Source organism: Nematostella vectensis, chromosome 1, assembly GCF_932526225.1.
Source record: "Nematostella vectensis chromosome 1, jaNemVect1.1, whole genome shotgun sequence".
NCBI classification, from domain to species: domain Eukaryota; kingdom Metazoa; phylum Cnidaria; class Anthozoa; order Actiniaria; family Edwardsiidae; genus Nematostella; species Nematostella vectensis.
In genome coordinates, this window is record NC_064034.1 from 1,476,164 (window position 1) to 1,498,369 (window position 22,206).

General features: G+C 43.2%; 2 protein-coding genes across 2 annotated transcripts in view; one reads left to right on the forward strand and one right to left on the reverse strand.

Moving 5' to 3' along the window:
• LOC5516353 overlaps positions 1 to 20,591 on the reverse strand; it is a 26,640-nt gene extending 6,049 nt beyond the window's left edge. Inside the window, exons 1-23 of the mRNA XM_048728718.1 lie at positions 20,262 to 20,591; positions 19,989 to 20,154; positions 16,973 to 17,674; positions 16,220 to 16,402; positions 15,808 to 15,903; positions 15,553 to 15,656; positions 14,915 to 15,095; positions 12,921 to 13,184; positions 12,378 to 12,650; positions 11,895 to 11,957; positions 11,700 to 11,822; positions 11,167 to 11,286; positions 10,970 to 11,079; positions 10,240 to 10,425; positions 9,923 to 9,991; positions 7,164 to 7,269; positions 6,776 to 6,904; positions 5,269 to 5,344; positions 4,862 to 4,961; positions 4,690 to 4,739; positions 3,432 to 3,567; positions 1,533 to 1,630; positions 1,153 to 1,255 (exon numbers count right to left, since the gene is read on the reverse strand). Coding sequence (XP_048584675.1) covers positions 1,153 to 1,255; positions 1,533 to 1,630; positions 3,432 to 3,567; positions 4,690 to 4,739; positions 4,862 to 4,961; positions 5,269 to 5,344; positions 6,776 to 6,904; positions 7,164 to 7,269; positions 9,923 to 9,991; positions 10,240 to 10,425; positions 10,970 to 11,079; positions 11,167 to 11,286; positions 11,700 to 11,822; positions 11,895 to 11,957; positions 12,378 to 12,650; positions 12,921 to 13,184; positions 14,915 to 15,095; positions 15,553 to 15,656; positions 15,808 to 15,903; positions 16,220 to 16,402; positions 16,973 to 17,674; positions 19,989 to 20,073 — 3,357 coding nt within the window. The 5' untranslated portion in view covers positions 20,074 to 20,154; positions 20,262 to 20,591. The remainder of the gene's footprint in view (positions 1 to 1,152; positions 1,256 to 1,532; positions 1,631 to 3,431; positions 3,568 to 4,689; positions 4,740 to 4,861; positions 4,962 to 5,268; positions 5,345 to 6,775; positions 6,905 to 7,163; positions 7,270 to 9,922; positions 9,992 to 10,239; positions 10,426 to 10,969; positions 11,080 to 11,166; positions 11,287 to 11,699; positions 11,823 to 11,894; positions 11,958 to 12,377; positions 12,651 to 12,920; positions 13,185 to 14,914; positions 15,096 to 15,552; positions 15,657 to 15,807; positions 15,904 to 16,219; positions 16,403 to 16,972; positions 17,675 to 19,988; positions 20,155 to 20,261) is intronic.
• LOC125567925 lies at positions 2,011 to 3,414 on the forward strand. Its single transcript, XM_048728974.1, has 2 exons — positions 2,011 to 2,257; positions 2,371 to 3,414. The coding sequence occupies exon 2, from the start codon at positions 2,650 to 2,652 to the stop codon at positions 2,950 to 2,952; it is 303 nt and encodes a 100-aa protein (XP_048584931.1). The 5' UTR covers positions 2,011 to 2,257; positions 2,371 to 2,649; the 3' UTR covers positions 2,953 to 3,414.
• Positions 20,592 to 22,206: the final 1,615 nt, after the last annotated feature.

Sequence of the window (22,206 nt, forward strand, 5' to 3'; positions counted from 1 at the left end):
ATCATTTCGCCTCCGCCATTTTGATAATTTGGGGTTCTCAGTGAGGCATTCGACTAACTGACCTAGAAATACCGCGTACTGAATTGTGTGATACGTGGTTAGTTTACAGCACGGTTTACAGTTACGGTTTACGGTTTACGGTTACAGCAGCTCTAGGGCACACTTTCAGAAAGTCAATAAGGCATCATAACGTCATTTCTTAGTCGCGTCAGTATTTGCTCTCTTAGTTGACCTCTGTTGTCTTTTAACCACATATTCACGTGCATGACAAAGACACCGCTGCTATAGGAAAGTCCCTCCCAAGGGACCGAAGGCGCCCAGATAAGCCTCAATTTTTTTCAGTCTACGTCACAGCGAGCTGTGTGTGGCGTAACCGTATAAGACTTAGGTCTTAAGGGCTAGGAACCTGGTTATTGCCTCCCTATTAATGCGCGGGTGCCTCGGTACCTGTGTGTTACACAGTTCGCTAGATAGCGGTGCTGGGGCCGAAATCTCCAGCCTAGCCGTAAAGCTTTAGCTGCCATACGGTGATTCAGCGGACGTCTGGATGTATGGTCTATTTTTTTCTCTCTCTTCGTTCCAAGCTGTCCGATCCTAGGTAAGTGTTCCGTTTTTTTTTTTTTTTTTGCAACTTGTTTTACTACATTTTTTTTTACATTTTTTTATTCTTTATTTTGAACACGCTTAACCAAACCGACTACTCTTTTTCGCCTCGGTACCCACAGGCGGCTGGGTAGGGGCGTGCGATGCCTCTCTCAGGTTTCTGAATGCCTCTGTGACCCCCCTCCCTGGTTTCTGCGGTGTAGACCTAAGCGCTTTAACGTTTTTCAGCACGATTCACATGCCGGAGGCAAAGGAAACAGAGGGGTAATAAGGTTCATCCAATTCACTAGGGAAAAGGGGCATTATGTCCAAGATCTATTTGATTCCCTAGCCTGTATCTCTTCAATGCCATACTCTTTGTGAGCGACTAGGGAAGGGTAAAGGTGTGTGCCCTACATTAATCTATTTGTTCCGGCCAAAATCGCATCTTTCTTAGAGTATTCATTTTGAGAGTCCGCAGACAGGAAAGCTCCGTGGACATATCCGAGTAAAGAAACTCATTTCGCCAACTAGCCTTTCCCATGAGAACCACATACATCTCGTATTTACCTTGATTTCTGTTTTGTTGACTCCAAACAGAAAGAGTAGCTGCGCTAGAATGAGTGATATCGATAGGTTCTTGTGTAGAAATGTTCGGGAAGACTTCAAAAACCTGCAAATACAGTGAAAAAAAAATAAAACAAATCTGTCACGAAACACGTGTCAAAATACAAGCTTTTGGTGTCTGTCGCTGGGATCTGAACGCAATGAAGATGAGTGAGGTAATGCATGGCGTTACCACGTATCTGAACGTGATGAATGTGAGTAACGCAATGCATAGCGTGACCACGTACCTGAACGTGATGGAGGTGAGTAACGCGATGCATAGCGAGACCACGTACCTGAACGTGATGAAGGTGAGTAACGCGATGCCTGACGTGACCACGTACCTGAACGTGATGAAGGTGAGTAGCGCGATGCATAGAGTGACCACGGACAGTACGATGCCGATATACGTTATCAGCGAGAGAGCAAGGCGGTGATCACCCTACGAGAAAAAAATTCCACGATTAACTTGGATAATCCATGTCATTGAATGCACCATCCTTAGAATGGTACAACAATACAGAGGACTACTATTGGAATCACGGACCATTAGATCCTGTTATAACATATAATATGCCCCAGTCCATTAATATCTGATGAGTCTCTCCAATTTGAATCCTAACGGTTGGTTCTCAGTGGAACGTAAGCGCAAGCGCTAAAAAACGCAACTGCTTGATCTTATGTTTGACCGATTCTAACTTGTGTTGCGCTTCCGCTTGCGCTTGCGTCCTCTCTCAATTGACTTGAGAGAAACCCCAAATGTTTCTATACCAGCATTCAGTGCGCGCTCAATCTTGTTCTACTCCCGAGATCCCAAGCGCGCGTGGTAGATTACGTCATAGTAACTAATTAAGGATTCATTAACCTTATTACCATTCCACGAAACTCTTTTGCAGTTCAGGTATCTACGAATATAGCTCTTTAAAAATGCCAAATTACTGGCGCTGCGCTACGATTGGCGTGCTAGCACTCGGCGGGGTGGCCCTCGGGTATTATGGGTACAAGTACTGGTGCAGAGATGAGGTGAGACAAGTGACGTTATGGGTACAAGTACTGGTGCGGAGATGAGGTGAGACAAGTGACCAGAAGATAGAGGGCACGGGAGGTCGCGCGTATTGATACGTGCTCGCGCCTCATGAACTTTGATCAGCCATATTCATTTCTCCTTATGTTTTCTCACAGGAAATAGTTTCAAGCTCCGAAGGGGAGGAGGCCGTTGCCATGTCTAAACAGACGCCTGTTGAGACGCAGCAGGGCGCATGCGCGACGCAAAGGACGGTGGAGACTGGTGGCAACAAGAAGGGCGATGCTACAGCTGTAAGGCTGGAAAAATACTGATGGATCTTTGCAGAGGACGTGCAGTCATTTTCGGAGAATGAAACTCTTTGTTTCACCATTAAACCCGACACTGAAGGCGGCAACAAGAGACGACAGACGACTGCCGAGCACAAGAATGCTGACATGGCTTGTAGCCAGCCTGAGTTGACGACAGCAAATGCTGCTGGTCTTGTCAATGTCACAGCTGAGGACAAATCCGACTCTGTTACCAATGACGAGGAGTACAGCATTGAAAAGGATGAATCGGGCGTGATCAACATGGAACTCGAAGAGGACGAGCCAATTGACGAGGAAGAACAGTTCGCCAAGACAATGGAAGCTATGGCGTGCTTCGTGTTCTTTCAGGGAAGGAGTATGGAAGAGATCAGGCAGACTGAGGTGGAGCTGGGCCCCCTGTGGGCGATTGTCGTGGCGTTTAGGGACTAGGTTCCAGAGGACCATCCGATGAGGAACCAATTTAAGGATTAAAGCGGCCGCTCTTACTCATATAGCCAGAACGTGTGGTATTGAAAGGAAATTCTGTATTTGATTAGAACATTTTTACTTACACTTGGCTTATCAAAACCTTTAACTTGAAAAAATGATTGATAATTGTAGTTTACCTGGTTTTAATACATTCGCATACTTTTGTATTGTTAATGTTTTGGCATTTGTAAATACGTTTTTATTTCATCATATCAATTATTATTAAAACAAAGTTTCAAGACCCTTACTCTATTCTATCCCGTTAAAAATTTCTTATAGTAAATTATTATTTCTGTAAACTGATCAACAATTAAGGCTTTACCCCGTTTAAGAACCATTCCTCGAGGGCACCATTGTATTCAGCTGTTTATAGTAATAAGAATTTACGAACAGTAAAAGAATGGCATGATAAATACCTCGAAAGTTGTATTTTGAGTTACCTTGAGTATCGCGTCCATGTCTCCCTTGACGTTCATGAGGATGGCAAACCCTGTCAGATGGTAGCACTTGCATATCGTGTGAGTGCTGTTGGTCCCGTTCACATAGCAACCCTTGTTGGACCAAAACCCAGGCAACCTGGTAACCAAGAAACTGATCTGATTACATTTTACAGAAATAATAGTTATAGTTGTGCATGTATGGTTGTATAAAATTTCACAGGAATAGAGGAATGATTTTTAAAAAAAACTTCTTTTATACTACTTTACGCTTCTATTCATCGCACCTTCCTACTTATCTCGAAATACATTTTCCGCCAGCTAAGTAGTATTTTATTTCGGGTCATGGCCGTATTTTTAGTCAAGGAATAAAACATAATATTAGCTCTATTTTTTTTATAGATCTATATCCTCGGTGATTTATGGCTATAAAAAAGTCGTTCTCATTAAGCCCTTTCTGAGTTGTGGTTTGGAGTCTATATCCCCAATGCCCCCTCCTGTCACGCAAGCTTCTGTCATCTCCATGGACTCTATCAATTATCTGGACCGATGAGTCCGCTAATCCCCTATGTCCATCCAAGTCTATATCCCCATTGCCCCCTCCCTGTCCCGCAAGCTTCTCTCATCTCCATGGACTCTGTCAATTATCTGGACCGATGAGTCCGCTAATCCCTTATGTCCATCCGAGTTGAACTGCCTGTACACCAGGTCAGCGGTCTCCCTCTCAGCCACTGATCTTTTCTTGTGGGTAACTATTCTACTCTTATGGTTATTAAAGCGTACCCGGAACTTAGTTGTAGTACAGCCTACATATTGTAGACCACACGTTTTACACGAAAGCAAATAAACAACATTATCACTGTTACAGTCCAGGTCAACCTGACTGACCTGGACTGTAACAGTGGTAATGTTGTTTATTTGCTTTGCTATTTGTTGAATCTTAAAACAGGTAGTGAGGTAATGTCTTGCGTCGGCCCCTTAGAATCTTAAAACAGGTAGTGAGGTAATGTCTTGCGTCGGCCCCTTATCTTAAAACAGGTTGATTAAAATATATCTAAAAAGGGATAGTGGGGCTCCTCACGGCCTTTTAAAACATATAAAGATGATCGCACGCACCATTAGCAACCGGTAAACTTCTCTAGATCAAAGTAAACTTCTCTTAATCACAGTAAACTTCTCTTAATCACAGTAAACTTCTCTCGACCAAAGTAAACTTTTCTTATTCACAGTAATTCCTAATAAGCTTTAACAAAATACTGACCGCGACATGTTCCAGAACACGCAGGAGGGTTTCCCGAATCCTCGGTTAGCCTGTCAAAAAAGAACATACTATTGTACTGGGTACTTGTACCCAGAGCCCCTCGGTCGTGATAGCGGAGGAGGCCCTGGGAGCGAAAATGAGGTGGATTTTTTTATGAGTTGCGCTAACATACCTTGACGTGACTGAGAATAATAGTGACGGGCTCCTTAAATCTTTTTCTCTTGAGTGGGGTGAGCGTCAGTGATAACACAGCGGAGTTAATAGTCATGTTCCTAGGAGTGAAATACAAGTGTTGAGTTAGCGCTTTCAATTTAACCCCTTTCCGGGGTGGTAACATCTCAAAGGGCGAAATCTTAGTGCCCAGGTCACAACACTACAACAGGAAGAATTCGGAAAATTCGTAACCCGCAGTGCCTATCAAATAAATAAGCAAATAAACGACAAAATACAAAGCTGTAGTATTCTTGTTTCTGAGCCTGTGAATATTAATATGCTTTAGAGATCGAGATTCAGCCATACGTTACCCATTACGACGATTGGAGTCTCGAGTGTAACTTTGTCTTAAGGCTTTTCACTCACCTTTCTGACTCCCCACTTGTGAGAAGTTCCCCAAGTCGGTTGTACGACACGTAGGTAGCCACCTGTGGCTCTTTACCTGAAATGTGCGATAACTATATAAGTAATGGCAAGTCAGTGATGGTGATGGTGGTGTGAATGCCTTATCATGGGCGGATCCAGGAGTTTTTTCAGGGGGCTGGGGGAAGGGGGTGTTCAGGGGAGGGAACTGTAAGGGGGGGTGTTCAGGGGACTGTAATGGGGGGTGTTCAGGGGACTGTAAGGAGGGGTGTTCAGGGGACTATAAGGGGGTGTTCAGGGGACTGTAAGGGGGGGTGTTCAGGGGACTAGGTGGAGGGAGTTGGTGGGCAGCAGGGGGGTTGCAACACTCATGACACTCATATTTCTCTCTATTTATCTGTTCTAAGAGCTTCTCCCAACATTCAACATCTTAATTGAGAATGGCTTATCCTGGACCTGGGACCTGGGACCTGAACACACAAATTCACTGCAGAGAAACAGAAATATACTGCCCATGTCTCGACCGGGAATGGAACTCGTTTCAGTAGAGGTGAGCGGCCCCGTATGTTGGACAGCTAACACACTGGGCCACCTGTGGTGAGAGGCCCCATATGCTGGCCAGCTAACACACTGGGCCACCTGTGGTGAGAGGCCCCATATGCTGGCCAGCTAACACATTGGGTCACCTGTGGTGAGAGACCCATATGCTGGCCAGCTAACACACTGGGCCACCTGTGGTGAGAGGCCCCATATGCTGGCCAGCTAACACACTGGGCCACCTGTGGTGAGAGGCCCCATATGCTGGCCAGCTAACACACTGGGTCACCTGTGGTGAGAGGCCCTGTTTGCTGGCCAGGTAACACACTGGGTCACCTGTGGTGAGAGGCCCCATATGTTGGCCAGCTAACACACTGGGCCACCTGTGGTGAGAGGCCCCATATGCTGGCCAGCTAACACACTGGGTCACCTGTGGTGAGAGGCCCTGTTTGCTGGCCAGGTAACACACTGGGTCACCTGTGGTGAGAGGCCCTGTTTGCTGGCCAGGTAACACACTGGGTCACCTGTGGTGAGAGGCCCCATATGTTGGCCAGCTAACACACTGGGCCACCTGTGGTGAGAGGCCCCATATGCTGGCCAGCTAACACACTGGGTCACCTGTGGTGAGAGGCCCTGTTTGCTGGCCAGGTAACACACTGGGCCACCTGTGGTGAGAGGCCCCATATGCTGGCCAGCTAACACACTGGGCCACCTGTGGTGAGAGGCCCCATATGCTGGCCAGCTAACACACTGGGCCACCTGTGGTGAGAGACCCATATGCTGGCCAGCTAACACACTGGGCCACCTGTGGTGAGAGGCCCTGTTTGCTGGCCAGGTAACACACTGGGCCACCTGTGATGAGAGGCCCCATATGTTGGCCAGCTAACACACTGGGTCACCTATGATTAGAGGGATTTCAAACCCCTCCCCTAGACTCGCCATCACTAATACATCTAGTGTGAACCAAGCGAACCTTTGCTCAGCTCTGAAGACGGAAACATGACCATGTTGCCTGTATGCTCATCACTCCCGTCCGTTGACTTTTCTCGGAAACCGATCCCTTCTGGCGCAGTTTCATTGATAACCGAGCGCACACCCAGAACTGAAAATATGGGAAACAAGCAAGTAACAATTATATGAACGATAAAAAAATGACAGTATATCTCTGACAATATGTATCTCTGACAGTATATCCGCTGATTGGTTTGGAGCGCGAAGTAGGCGTGTTATGTTATAGAAAAGTGTCCAATGATGTGTGTGATGATGTGTGGTGTGGATCGGGAGCGTTACATGGTAACAGGGAGGCGTGATCGGCCTTTTTTAATAAATACAAAAGTAAAAGCGCAAGGCTGGTTACTTACCGACATTAGGCATAGCGGCGATTGCACTTCCTGAAGACTGAGCCATCTTTAGTGCCACATTGTCAAGGTTGCTCATCAAAGATCCCGCCTGACGCTTGCGCTTTGTCTAGAGATAGCATGATACAGTAAGACGCACGTTATATATATCAATGGCAAGTCACCCTGCTAACGGCACGCTTTGTCTAGAGATGGCATGATACAGAATAAGATGTATACCTACATGTAATATATACCTATGGCAAGTCACCCTGCTTATACCTACATGTAATATATACCTATGGCAAGTCACCCTGCTTATACCTACATGTAATATATACCTATGGCAAGTCACCCTGCTTATGCCTACTTGTAATATATACCTATGGCAAGTCACCCTGCTAACGACGCGCTTTGTCTAGAGATGGCATGATACAGAATAAGATGTATACCTACATGTAATATATACCTATGGCAAGTCACCCTGCTTATACCTATATGTAATATATACCTATGGCAAGTCACCCTGCTTATACCTACATGTAATATATACCTATGGCAAGTCACCCTGCTAACGACACGCTTTGTCTAGAGATGGCATGATACAGAATAAGATGTATACCTACATGTAATATATACCTATGGGAAGTCACCCTGCTTATACCTAAATGTAATATATACCTATGGCAAGTCACCCTGCTAACGGCACGCTTTGTCTAGAGATAGCATGATACAGTAAGACGCACGTGATATATATCAATGGCAAGTCACCCTGCTAACGGCACGCTTTGTCTAGAGATGGCATGATACAGAATAAGATGTATACCTACATGTAATATATACCTATGGCAAGTCACCCTGCTTATACCTAAATGTAATATATACCTATGGCAAGTCACCCTGCTAACGACACGCTTTGTCTAGAGATGCCATGGTACAGTAAGATGTATACCTACATGTAATATATACCTATGGCAAGTCACCCTGCTTATACCTACATGTAATATATACCTATGGCAAGTCACCCTGCTTATACCTACATGTAATATATACCTATGGCAAGTCACCCTGCTAACGACACGCTTTGTCTAGAGATGGCATGATACAGAATAAGATGTATACCTACATGTAATATATACCTATGGCAAGTCACCCTGCTTATACCTATATGTAATATATACCTATGGCAAGTCACCCTGCTTATACCTACATGTAATATATACCTATGGCAAGTCACCCTGCTAACGACACGCTTTGTCTAGAGATGGCATGATACAGAATAAGATGTATACCTACATGTAATATATACCTATGGGAAGTCACCCTGCTTATACCTAAATGTAATATATACCTATGGCAAGTCACCCTGCTAACGGCACGCTTTGTCTAGAGATAGCATGATACAGTAAGACGCACGTGATATATATCAATGGCAAGTCACCCTGCTAACGGCACGCTTTGTCTAGAGATGGCATGATACAGAATAAGATGTATACCTACATGTAATATATACCTATGGCAAGTCACCCTGCTTATACCTAAATGTAATATATACCTATGGCAAGTCACCCTGCTAACGACACGCTTTGTCTAGAGATGCCATGGTACAGTAAGATGTATACCTACATGTAATATATACCTATGGCAAGTCACCCTGCTTATACCTACATGTAATATATACCTATGGCAAGTCACCCTGCTTATACCTACATGTAATATATACCTATGGCAAGTCACCCTGCTAACGACACGCTTTGTCTAGAGATGGCATGATACAGAATAAGATGTATACCTACATGTAATATATACCTATGGCAAGTCACCCTGCTTATACCTATATGTAATATATACCTATGGCAAGTCACCCTGCTTATACCTACATGTAATATATACCTATGGCAAGTCACCCTGCTAACGACACGCTTTGTCTAGAGATGGCATGATACAGAATAAGATGTATACCTACATGTAATATATACCTATGGCAAGTCACCCTGCTTATACCTACATGTAATATATATCAATGGCAAGTCACCCTGCTAACGACACGCTTTGTCTAGAGATGGCATGATACAGAATAAGATGTATACCTACATGTAATATATACCTATGGCAAGTCACCCTGCTTATACCTACATGTAATATATACCTATGGCAAGTCACCCTGCTAACGACACGCTTTGTCTAGAGATGGCATGATACAGAATAAGATGTATACCTACATGTAATATATACCTATGGCAAGTCACCCTGCTTATACCTATATGTAATATATACCTATGGCAAGTCACCCTGCTTATACCTACATGTAATATATACCTATGGCAAGTCACCCTGCTAACGACACGCTTTGTCTAGAGATGGCATGATACAGAATAAGATGTATACCTACATGTAATATACACCTATGGCAAGTCACCCTGCTTATACCTACATGTAATATATACCTATGGCAAGTCACCCTGCTAACGGCACGCTTTGTCTAGAGATGCCATGGTACAGTAAGATGTATACCTACATGTAATATATACCTATGGCAAGTCACCCTGCTAACGGCACGCTTTGTCTAGAGATAGCATGATACAGTAAGACGCACGTGATATATATCAATGGCAAGTCACCCTGCTAACGGCATGCTTTGTCTAGAGATGGCATGATACAGAATAAGATGTATACCTACATGTAATATATACCTATGGCAAGTCACACTGCTTATACCTACATGTAATATATACCTATGGCAAGTCACCCTCTAAGGGCTATGGCAAGTAGTTATAACCCACCGGTGGTATAAAGGACCACTTGTTGATCGTTTTAGCTTCCAGGATGTTGCTCGCCGTTTGCACAACTGCCTATATATAAAATAGAAACAGGAAATGTAACAGATGATCATTCTCGTCATCACAATAGGTTGATAAGGTTCGCCATGTCGTGAGAGAACTGGGGCGAGGGCATGTACGGCACCATAGAGTGTATCAATGTGGCAAAGCCTTTTAGAAAAAGAGGCGCCCAGATAAGGGAGAAAAAATGAAATATTATCCTAAAGCACCCTCTAGCCTGCCAATGTTCTAGATTTTCGAAACACGAAAAGTCGGCCAACCTTAGTAAAGTCTGTAGACGCCTGTGGGACAGAGCTCCTACTTGACCCCGCCCTTTCTGAGAGAAGTCCAAGAATGTCCACGACAGCGTACAGATCACCGGGATAGATATCCTCGACCCTCGTCACACTCGTGAGATTCGCCACCTTGGATGCTACAGATGTCACCGCTTCGCTGGGGTCCAGAGCCTGTATATAATATGATCAATTGATGAGTGGACTCCCTTTGTTTCGAACACTTCATCACGACACAATGTAATCAATTGATGAATGGACTCCATCATTTTTTAAAACTTTATCACGAAACCACCTGATCAATTGATGAGTGGACTTCCTCGTTTGCGGACACCTTATCGCGTCACACAATGTGATCAATTGATAAGTGGGCTCCCTTTGTTTTGAACACTTTATCACAACACAATGTAATCAATTAATGAGTGGACTTATTTGTTTGCGGACATCTTATCGCGTCACAATTTGATCAATTGAGAAGGAAACTCCCTCGTTTGCAAACACTTCATCACGAAACAATGTGATCAATTGATGAGTGCACTCCATTGTTTGCGGACACCTTCGGAAAATGAGAAAGGTGTCCGAACTGCCCGATTACTTCTCCAAGAAAAGGGTGCCGTTTCGTTTCTTTTCGTTTCACATTATCACGGAATGGTCATTTAATGCAAAAAAATGTAGCGGCCTTATAACGGCGCAATGACCAAAATACCATTATTATTACCTGCTCTTTGATATTCAAAGCCCACTCCGAAATGCATTCGCTCAGATCCGGTGTATCCCATGATGCATCCTGATCCGGCTCTTGCTCTTTGCACTTTCTTCTTGCAACACCTGACAAAGACGAGGAAAATGCCAAGAAAAATCAAGCAGGGAATCTAAGCTACTAAAACAAATGTTCATATGACTTGCGTGACTAACCCGTGACGTCTTTAGGGCAGCTTGTCACGTCCGTCTGACCCTTCAGAGTGCGTGACCACTTGATGTTTTGCGTTGTAATTGGACCGCAGAAGTCTTTGTCACTGAGACCGGGGGATTCTACTGTGAAACAAATACATCTCCATTACACCCGGCGCAGGAAAGTATGAATACAAATAGGAGACGAAGGACTTGCGCGCGCATATAAACATTGCGTCTAAATGGGTGCTTATCACATGTTTTGGGTTTTTGTTGAAGAAACAGGCACGCAAAGCGAGCAGCAAAGAGCTAGTGCGACACGCCGCCATTTTTCGCTTAGCACACAAAGCGTCCAAGCACACAAAGCGTCCATCCCCATCGCTAATTTAAGCGAGAAACTGTGATATCCTCGATTAAATATCACTAATAAGGTATCAGACTTTTACACTTAATAAATATCTTACACTTTTTTTCTTCAAAAAAAAGAAACGACCGAAAATCTTTAATATACTCACTAATTATAACGCCAATGACAAATGTTAAACAAATGTACTCACCTCTACATAGAAAGCCATTCCCCACAAAACCTGGTCCGCACTTGCAATAGTATGAACCCTTAGTGTTGACACAGGTGGCGGTACCATGACAACGGGTAAAGCTTCCATGGCAGTTCTTTTGATCTGTGCCACAAAGAAATGGTACTCATAAGTACTGAAATTAACGAAAAGAAAACTTTTTAAATCCTGTCTTACTAAACACAACAGCGTCCGGGTCGTCACACGTGGCGGCAGAGCGGTCGGCACATTCATCGCGATCTGAAAATAGGCGAGATGAGCGTGGGGTCATCTGTCTGGCCCAAGTGCAAAAGGAAGCGGAAACCTTTTACTAGCTGCAATAAATTGTTCTACTCCTCTGGGCAAGATTGATAATTTAACAATAAGGCACAGTCTTGGGTCGCAAAGTGTGTGCCTTTCTTCAAATAGGTTTCTTTTTTTTTCTGTTTTTCCAAATGGTGCCTCAATTTGAGGATAGTAAAGTTGCAGAGAAAGCAAAAGGGTAATTAGTAAACACAAATTAGGTTTCATCTCACGCCTTCTGACTTTTACGAGCGTCTCTTCATGGACATGAGATAGCATTAAATAAATGCAGCCCTGAATGACTCCATGAGGCGCACTAGATGACCTCTGGATAAGGCTTTGAAAGTGTCTGTAACAATTCTCCAAGACTCCGCTCACCTTTCGTGACAAACTCGATGTCTTCCACCAAGGCTGGACTCATTCCTGCCCGGTTCACCGCTAACACGTTCACTAAGTATGTCGTTAGTTGTTCCATGCCCACTACTTTTAGCCTGGTTTGTAAGGTGGTGTAGCTCTGCCGAACTCCCCCGGATCTCAGCGTAACTATGTACTTGTCTATCATGTATTTCCCGGCAAACCCCGCGGGTGGCGACCACGTGATTATTGACGATTCCCATGTGACGTAACTCACCAAGGCGTTCATGACTGGCCCTACGAGATGATGTCAAACCTCAGAAAATGCCGCTATACACGAGCAGCGTATTCTTAAATGGATATTCTGTAACACGTTTGTACGAATGAAGATTCTATGAAGAAAACAGACGTGTAGGGCAAAGTAAAAAAAGCGGGCTTACATTTAAAATAAATTTTAAACGCACCAACCAATCTAATCTAATCACAGTGACAACAAATCTTTACTCATTATTCTTAATTTACTAACCGCGCAAAGTTTGAAATACCTGGCACGCGAAGGTGCCTCACCTTGAATAGGCCTCGGTGGGACCACTTCGCCGACAAACGCCATGACAGAGATCGTGTGCGGGAAAGGGATCTGCTCTCGTCGGGCTACGCAGGTGCTCCTGTTACCCGCGTATATCTCCGCCATCATCGAGCGGTCGCCCTGTGTCCACTGCATGAACACTCGGTACCAGTACTTCGCGTACGGGTCAAGCGGCGGCGACCAGCTCACGTTCAGGGCACTAGGACTGATTAGATTGATGCTGACGGATAATACAGAGCGCATGTCTGAAAAGGAAAGTGGACACAATGAGAGGCGGCAAAAGGGGAAAAGCGAATAATATAAGTGATTCAAAATAAATTTAGCGCTCCTACTCGATGAGGCAAGGACGCAATATTCATCCATTCATCCATATTCATCCATGTCTTTTGAAAAACCCTGACATTCCTCTAAGCTTGATGTTGCATTAGAAGATGATCGAGAGGATACTCCAAGCGCTTAGACCACGTCTCCACGTATCCGAAGTTCCTTTTAGAACGCAGTGGCTATTTGCCCGACAGTCGGGAAATTTCTGACAGTTTGCAATTTAATTAAAAAAAAGAGTAAATTATCGACCTAGTAAGTTCTATATTTGTCGAGAAAGGGAAAGCGAATCTGAATTCGGCTTTGTTGTCAGAATTTAAAGCTTTTCCTTGCTGATATATATACTATAAAATGCTCCTTTCTAGTATATATTCTATAAAATGCTCCTTGCTGGCATATATACTATAAAATCGTTAGCAAAGTGGTGGCTAAGGGTGACAAAGCTGTCTGTTACACTATTTATTGGCAAATACCACGATGAAAATACTTGGGTGCGTCAGATGTTTCAACAAAGTGCGTCAGCTTTTTTATAACAAAATGCGTCGTTACAGAGTTTTGAGTCTCTACACTTCAAATCGCATTGTTTATGGTTTTTTTTGACGCTATATTTAGGTTTGAGACCCCTGTGCCAAAAAATATGAACTCTAGAATCTGAATTGCTCCTAAGAAATTCGAGGAGAGTAGCGTACGAGATGTGAAATCACAGTATTTTATAAGAACACAAGGCATCCTCGATTGCGTGCATTTCAATGTAGCTTGCTTTTGTTGTTCTGAGCACACACAAAAATCACATGCACGTGCGTGACTGGACAAAGAAGAACAAACACTAAAGTCAGCAATGTAGACATAGGTCGTAGTTTGCTGCACATGATGACGACATCACTACATTACTATAGCAATGCACCTATTCCCAAGAGGCGCAAGCGTGAAAAAGACCTCGATATTTTTCAGTCTACATCTCAGCGAGCTGTGCGTGGCGTAACCGACTAAGACAGGGCTGGGATCCTGGTTATTTCCCATTAATGCGCGGGTACCTCAGGTTCCTTTGTGTTGTACAGTTTGCTAGATAGCGGTGCTGGGGCCGAAATCTTCAGCTTAGCCGTAAAGCTTTATGCTGCCATACGATGTTTCAGCGCATGTCTGGTCTTTTTTTTTTCTCATTTTACTTGATCTGAATGAGGTTCAGGTTCAATTCTTGGCCATGTCGTCGATTTTTTTTATTGTTTACTATTACTATCAGTACTTTTCATGGCGTTTCCAGACAGTCTTATTGTAGCAAATAAAATTCATGTGTCACTTGCTTTGATAGCGATATTATAGTGTTTCAGATTCGCTTGCCTAATTTACTTGGTTATTTGAATCAATTGAAAACTGTCGGGCATTTAGTCCATTGAGGACCTGTCCTGACTGTCGGGCAAATAGCCACTACGTGTTTAGAACGTTTTTCCCCTCCGTTTACGCCTCCAATCCACACGCATCTGGCATTTTCTGGCAAATACGATTCCAATACACTTTTTGTGAACGCATATGTCTTTTAAATACAGGGGAAAAAACCTCAGTTCCCAAAAACCAGATGTGTCAGGGTTCTGAAAATCATACATTAGAAACATGCTCGAATAACACATTCAGCTTTTCTAGTTCTTGTTGTTCTTACCATCTTTGTCGGTGGAGGCAGTGATATCTACTGGGCTGCTGTCCTTGTAGTCCTTGCCGCCGTAGGCTACGAGTCGGATATCATAGCGAGTATTCATAGACAAGTCGGAGATAAGGTAATGCCTGAGCGGACCAACGTCAAGTTTGATGAAGTCATCGGTGTCATAAGTCTTGTACATGACCTGCAAACGAAAGTCGCTTTTCTTTATTGTGTGTTATTACTGCAGCATATTATTAACTATTGTTTGAAGAATCTGTTTGAAAGAAAATCAAACATTTTTCCATTTGTCTATATAACGAAAAAAGACATTAACTCAAAGGGTTATTTAATGCTACACAATTGACTTCACGGAGAGAGGATGGGTTTGCGGGTCCTATCAAGGCTGCTAAGTGTTGGTTCGAGACACCCCTCCGTTCGCGACCTGCTAATCTATAGCACATTTGTCTAACCACAGAGCAGAGTTCCAAGGGAACCAGCACAAGGAAAGACGAGTGGTATACTTGGGCTTATACCACCCACCTTGATCTCTAGCCCGTGAAACCGCTTTTAGGCCATCTTAAAGGGATACAAGGAATACCGGACCACAGGGTGCTCTATACACCATGTAACCAATCCAAGGGGGTGCACGCTAGTCTTACCAGAAATCCCAGCGGCTCTTTGCGATTCTTTTGGGTGTCCCACTCGACGAAAAGGGCTCTCGAAGACGTTGCTGTGATAGCGACATTCACTGGCATTGGAGTCTCTGAGGTCAGAGGAAATTCATATAATCCATTATTGCATCCAGTTTACCGTGCGTACAAGACAGTCAGAAAAAACCCGTATAATCCAAAAGTGCCTTATTGTTCACTATGAGTACAAGGTGTTCAGGTATGTCATTAGTCGCGGGTACTTACGAATCTTAGTGGTCTTGCAGGTAACGATCTCGCTTATTCGCCCGTAGCTGTTGAGAAGCTTGTTCTGAACACGCAGATTTACCACTGATGCTGGTTCTAAAGTTCGCAAAAGATATACAGACTTCTTCAGTATTCTTCAAGGTCAGGCTCCTAATAAGGACACTATCGGGACATAACTAACAGAGACGGTTAAAAGTTACAGAAACAAATGGAGCCCTCCCTCATTTGGACCTTCAAAACTTCCCCTGGCATGGCCGTAGCAGGCCTCGAAATGTTTGGGGGGGGGGGGGGCAAATGCCCCCAGTGCCCCACCCCCTGCTACAGCCTTGCCTGGTTACGAGGTGATATTATAAGGCAGGTCCTTATAACGGTGATTTTACTTTATAAGAGATGAAGTGAAAAATGAGCTTACTAAGGCTCGTGATGTTGCGCATGCGCGCTGGTAGCGCCGCGAAGGACTTCTCCCATGGAGTGTCTGGGTACTGGTACCAGACGTTGTATCCAGTCACGTGATCATACATCGCCGCAGGGGGTACCCAGGAGACCTTGAGCCAGCTGCTGCCGGCGGTACAACCACTCTGCATATTTGGCGCATCTGGAAACATAAAGAGCAAAGCATGTCAAACCTTGACAATGAGACGTAAACGTGAAGAGCAAAGCATGTCAAACCTTGACAATGAGACGTAAACATGAAGAGCAAAGCATGTCAAACCTTGACAATGAGACGTAAACATGAAGAGCAAAGCATGTCAAACCTTGACAATGAGACGTAATCATGAAGAGGAGAACATGTTAAAATACTTCAACATCAACAATGAGACGTAAACATGAAGAGGAGAACATGTTTAAATTCAACATCAACAATGGAAACATGAAGAGCAAAACCTGTCAATACCTCAAAATAAACAATGAGACGTTAGGGCTTATAGATTTCGATGGTGTTTGTGTTAGGAATCGATGGTTGGTCTTTTCTAGTGGGATGCTTTTTTACTGACTCGTTTTATTGCGAGTTCTTAAAAACCTCTGACGAGTTATAAACGTAGAGATTTGTCAAAACAAACATCTAAAACAAAGAAATTCCATCGAAAACAATCGCGATAGATTTCCTCAAATCAGCCGATGGAAATGGATGCTCTCTCATTTGCTAATGTGACAAAGTACCTACCAACTTTGTCGGAGCACAGAAGTATGAAGTGGTCTTCCACCAAGTCACTATACCACACAGCTACGTCATCATACGAAATCCGAGACGCACCCCTCCCCTGACCGGGGGCTTTGGACAAGTACAGGTTATGATCCTTTGGCGCTGTCTTCCCCATGCCTACCCCCCACGGGATGGCCTGGCCCGCCAGGTAGCCGGTCACGTTCTTACAGTTCTTGTACAACTTGAGGCCAGTCGTATTCGTCCAAGTGAACGACATCTGGGTCCATTTGTCGGAGGTGACGTTAAGGCTCCCTGCCCAGACGGTCCCCCCATTGTTTACCTTGACGATGAACCTTTCCTGGGACTTTTGGTGGGGCACGTGGTGTATTGAGAACCCAGGGGTCCTGAACCCTGCTTCTGTCCCGGCAATGAACTGCTTACTGGACATGTTCTCATTCTTTCGACGAGAGTACCTTATCCACAGGGACACTGTCAACGGGGTACTGCATTTAGAGGGGTCCACAACACACTGGTCCCAGAATGTCCCTAGAACTATACGGACGCTCTTGTTGACGTAAAGAACTCCGTTTCCTGGCCCCTGGAAATGTATCTGGTTCGCTTTGCCATTGTGGTTTCCTGTCATGTTGGTTTTCATATCGAGAAGTCCGACTTGATGATCCATCGGCCAATAGTGTGCTGAGTTTCTGTAAGGCCATGGGATACCTGTGGAGGAGCCATTGAGACGCCTGATAAAAGAGTTGAAGACGCGGCACACTTACTTATAATTTGTCAAAAAGGGAGGGGGGACTGCGATCGGGAGCCTGGTAAAGAGACCGTATAGACAAGGATTTAAGCATCCCATAATCTCTCACCAAGATATTGGACCCGTCTCACACCGTTGATAAGAGAATGCCTCATTTTTCATTTGTCAGATTTGTGAAACGAAAGACCAAATTTTGCGTTACTTAATCCAAATATTTCGAGTCACTCAATTTAGGCGAAATGTAGGGTTAATTTCTCGGACAGTCAGAATCATTTGTATAAGATCACATGTAGTCAAAAAAGCATTTCTGAAAAGATACCCTACCTGATTGACATTGATTGACAGGGGCAAAAAGTGTCATTCAAACAGTCCTAGAGCAAGATCCTAGAGGGGGAGCCTGCCCCTTCCAGGTTTATTTTTTCAAAAGATTAGGAAATGACCAAAATATAAGGAGATGATTTCTGTGTCGTGCCCACCTCCAGTATTTTGAGTCTTGTTATGGCTCTGAACTTACAGTTTAATAAATTACACTGCACTCTGTCAACCTCTTAGAAGTCGTTGTCACCCTGATGTACATGCTTACATCTCTTATTCAGGAGGCTAGCAAAATGACCAATATTGTGGCTGACGAATAGAAGGCTTAAAAGTTCAATAACACATCCTTGCAGTTTTGTTTACATTACATAATATACAGGCGAGTCCTGTCATATCAATATTTGGCACGACAAATTTATAGAATAAGCAAGACCCAAATTACTCAAATGAGACTCACGAATCTGAACAAGAATTCAGAAGATAAGTAACAGATTAATAGACGAGTATGCGAGCTGTTCTATTTTAATAAAACCAAACTACCGCATGTCACCGTGCTGTCAACCCAAGTCCCATCAACTCAATCACTAGAAGACATCGAGTGACAGCTTTGTATTCATAACTCACAACACTTCCAAGCTATCGTAATTAACGCTATTTGAGCGCGGAAATGACTCCCATAATCCATCTAATACTGTTCTCAATTCTGATATACTGGTTTATCCCTTTTCAGATCCCACCAAGCCAATCGTGATATCGGGTGTGATGGTGTGACTTTGTCAGGGGAGGGGGGGGGGGAGTAAGACCATAGAAGTTTGTTGACGTTCTCAACTACCGTATTTTTGCACAGGTTAAGCTCATGCCGAGTTTTGCTTGAATTGTTTCCATAAGAAATTTGAGAGTCAAAAAATCCTTCTTCTTCTTTGGAAACAAAAAAAGTCAATTTTGTCAATATTTTCGGGGCTGCATTGTAATGTTTTTTGTTTACATTAAGTTCTTAAGAGTGATGGATCTTGACTCTACAAGCCAATCGCTCTCTCAACGGAGACAAAAATAATTATCAATCAAAATAGTTGATACAATCATTAGACGTAATTACCCTTGATTGTCGTCTTCCACACAAAGGCCGACCGCAAATTGTTATTATGTTTTTTAAACACCCCCCATATATGAAACTAATCGTTTCAAAGCAGCTTTGAAGTGGTTTGTGGAGACCAGTATATTTGTTTGTCTAATACAGGCCTTGGTGTGAAATAGCGCAACTCCACTTGATGACATGTTAAGCGATTACAATATTTTGTCACCTCGCAAAGCTCGCAAACATTGGCCCCTGTTATCCACGTTTTCACACGTTGAAAATTACTGGTTAGGGATACCTCTTGGAAACAAACAGATGAACGACTTTAAATATATTCTAAGTATGTCTGGGTTGTTATCAGACGAGTAATTGGCCACCTCGCTCGTGTCAGATTTTTAGCCTTATTATGCTATCTTTGTAAACTAACACACTTTCAACTGGTTTCAACTTTGTTATCTATGTCAGAGCTTGCATTTCTCGAGATTTCGGGAAAAAATGCTATACGTTTTCGTATACAATACATAACTTTGTCCAATTAACACTTTGTAACAGCTCTTACAAGATAGGCTTTAGTCAAAAAAGAATTTTATTGAGAATAATATAAATTTCTTGTGTAAATGGATTTATCCGCAATTTACGCGCCTAGAAAATCCTGCAACATTTGATTTTAGCAGCGAAAAACACAACCTCATTACTTGTTTACTAACGGTATAACAGAGTGTTAACTGGACCGTAAACCTTCCCAAAAGGTTTTCGTTTAAAGAACAATATACACAAAAAAATCAACAACAGATATAAGTAAAGCACAAATAAATAAGACGCAATTTCCTACATGATTTGAGAGTAATGTGAGCTGAGGGGTTAATGGTAATCTGGAATAGTACCTGTTCGAAGAGTAGCAATGTCTGGCCGATGTAGAGCAAGAAAGATAATTCCAAACAAGTAAAGATCCACACGTCTATGACCCATGCTTCACGGGGTGCGATGTAAGCAGTTCGAAGATCTTGACTTGTGGATTGCTCAAGGATTCACCTTCGGATATGATGTATCCTAAAGAGAGACCGGCAGAGCGGATTACAGACGATGCCTGCAAATTGTAGCACCAAGCGGACCTATGTTATCACTGTTTCTATCTATCGGATGTTTGAATTACTCACGTTGAGGATGAAGCCAACGAGCAGGCTGCCGTACCCCCTATCACACGGGATCACCGATCTTTTAAGCTATCAAGTGCTTCTTCGAATAATCCAAATGAAAACAGCAAAAACAGTCGTTCAAGATCAGAGCTGAGTTCTAGAGTTTGATTTCCATTCCATCAGACGCTCAGCTGAGTTGATGCATCTTGCGTCCTCAACTGGTTGAAGGGTATAATGAGTAATAATCCCGGTGGGTTAGTGACCTCTGATGTTGGAATGCTCTGAGTGTGGATACCACCACATGCCGTACGAATGATTACTATTTCGCCTGCCAAACACCAACCGGATGTCTGGAGAGATATTAGGGTCAGGGTGACGTCACATGATTATGCAGAATGCCGCCGACATATACGCATTCTGACCACTTCCGGAATTAAAAGCGAAGACAAACAAGAACATTAAAAGTATATAAATTATCCTAATAATTTTCTCACTCTTTTGCTTATAGTGTGACGTACACATGACTAACAATACAAAGCTTAAAGAAACTTAGCTAACAAGCATGCGAGAATAGAGTGGTTTTCAAAATCCCGTGCAACAAAATGTAATTGTTAAAGTGTAATCGTCAAGTCAGAACAAAAGAGAACAGATACATTACAGTGTATTAGTGCTAAAAAAACTAAATAGTATTTCACGGGTTTTTGAAAACCACTCTAACAGTTCAATAACTAGGGGATTCCATCCTGCCACGCCCAGCAAGTGTTTCATGTTTTATCTGACCAAAATCTCAAAATGTCGCGCATTCTACTACTCCCTTTATTGTGATCCCATAATCGGTGGCAATGGCTGTACCAGAGCTCAATAGTGTTTGCTAAATAGCCAAAGATAATCTCGGTAGCATTATATATTATTTCTTTTTTCTCTGTTAAGCAAAATGAGCAATAACTGGTCCCTAGAATTTTGTTGTACCTGGCCATTTGGCCATCATCGTAAAGGGTTAGCTCGGTTCGCGCATCTCGACACGCACGATTGGAAGATCCAGCGATCATTGCGGGCGCTTCTATCCTGGGCCCAAAAGAGATAGCGCTTGATCCTGGAGCGCAATCGCTCAACAAAAATACTCTTCTCTCGCATCATAGTGTTCGCATGAATTAAAAAGTTGCAGAGCATCAATACCTAGATTCCTCTTCTTAATCATCATGGACTTTTTGGCTTTTTGATTATGAATTATGATAATGAATTAGAACACATCATTCTATAAAGAATGTCCTGTGATACTTTTACCTATTAATTTGGTATGTTCTTAGCCTGTTCTTAGATTTTGAGAAATGTCAGGCTGAACATTCTTATAAAAAGGTTCTAAAACAGAGTGAACCTGAACTATTTTACATGCCTCGGTCTACCCTGTGGACTAGGCGAAAAGTGTCTACCTTATTCTTCTTTATTTTCGCGCATCTTAATTTTCGTGAAAACTTTCTAAGCACATTTCGAAAGTCTTTAATTTTGCGAACGCGGAGAAAAAAATGTGTAAGAAGTTCACTACCCTCCCGCGCAACCGTTCTTTGTGTCGGTCACGACTTATCGTTTATACAAAGAAACAAGTGGTTCCTCAGCGGCCGCTAAAATGCCATCCAGTGATGGAAAAGTGTCTCCTCGCCATTAGTGATAGTTTTATTACATGTCCTTTATACTAGGAGATCCCAATTTCTGTTGTCAATTTTTCTGATCCATTAAAATTCGCGAATATACAGCAGGTTCAGCCGTGACTTCGTCTTTGCGTGGACCCCATGCATGCCTGGATGCGACTTTTTCTTTTAGCGTAAAAATCTTCCATAACCTGAATAAGCTATGCCATAGTATAATCGCCTCTTTTAATAAAATAACAGTTTAAGATTGGTGATTTTGATAAATAACGAATGATGTACACAATGAATGTACAATAAAATAGTAGCTTAGTACTATACAT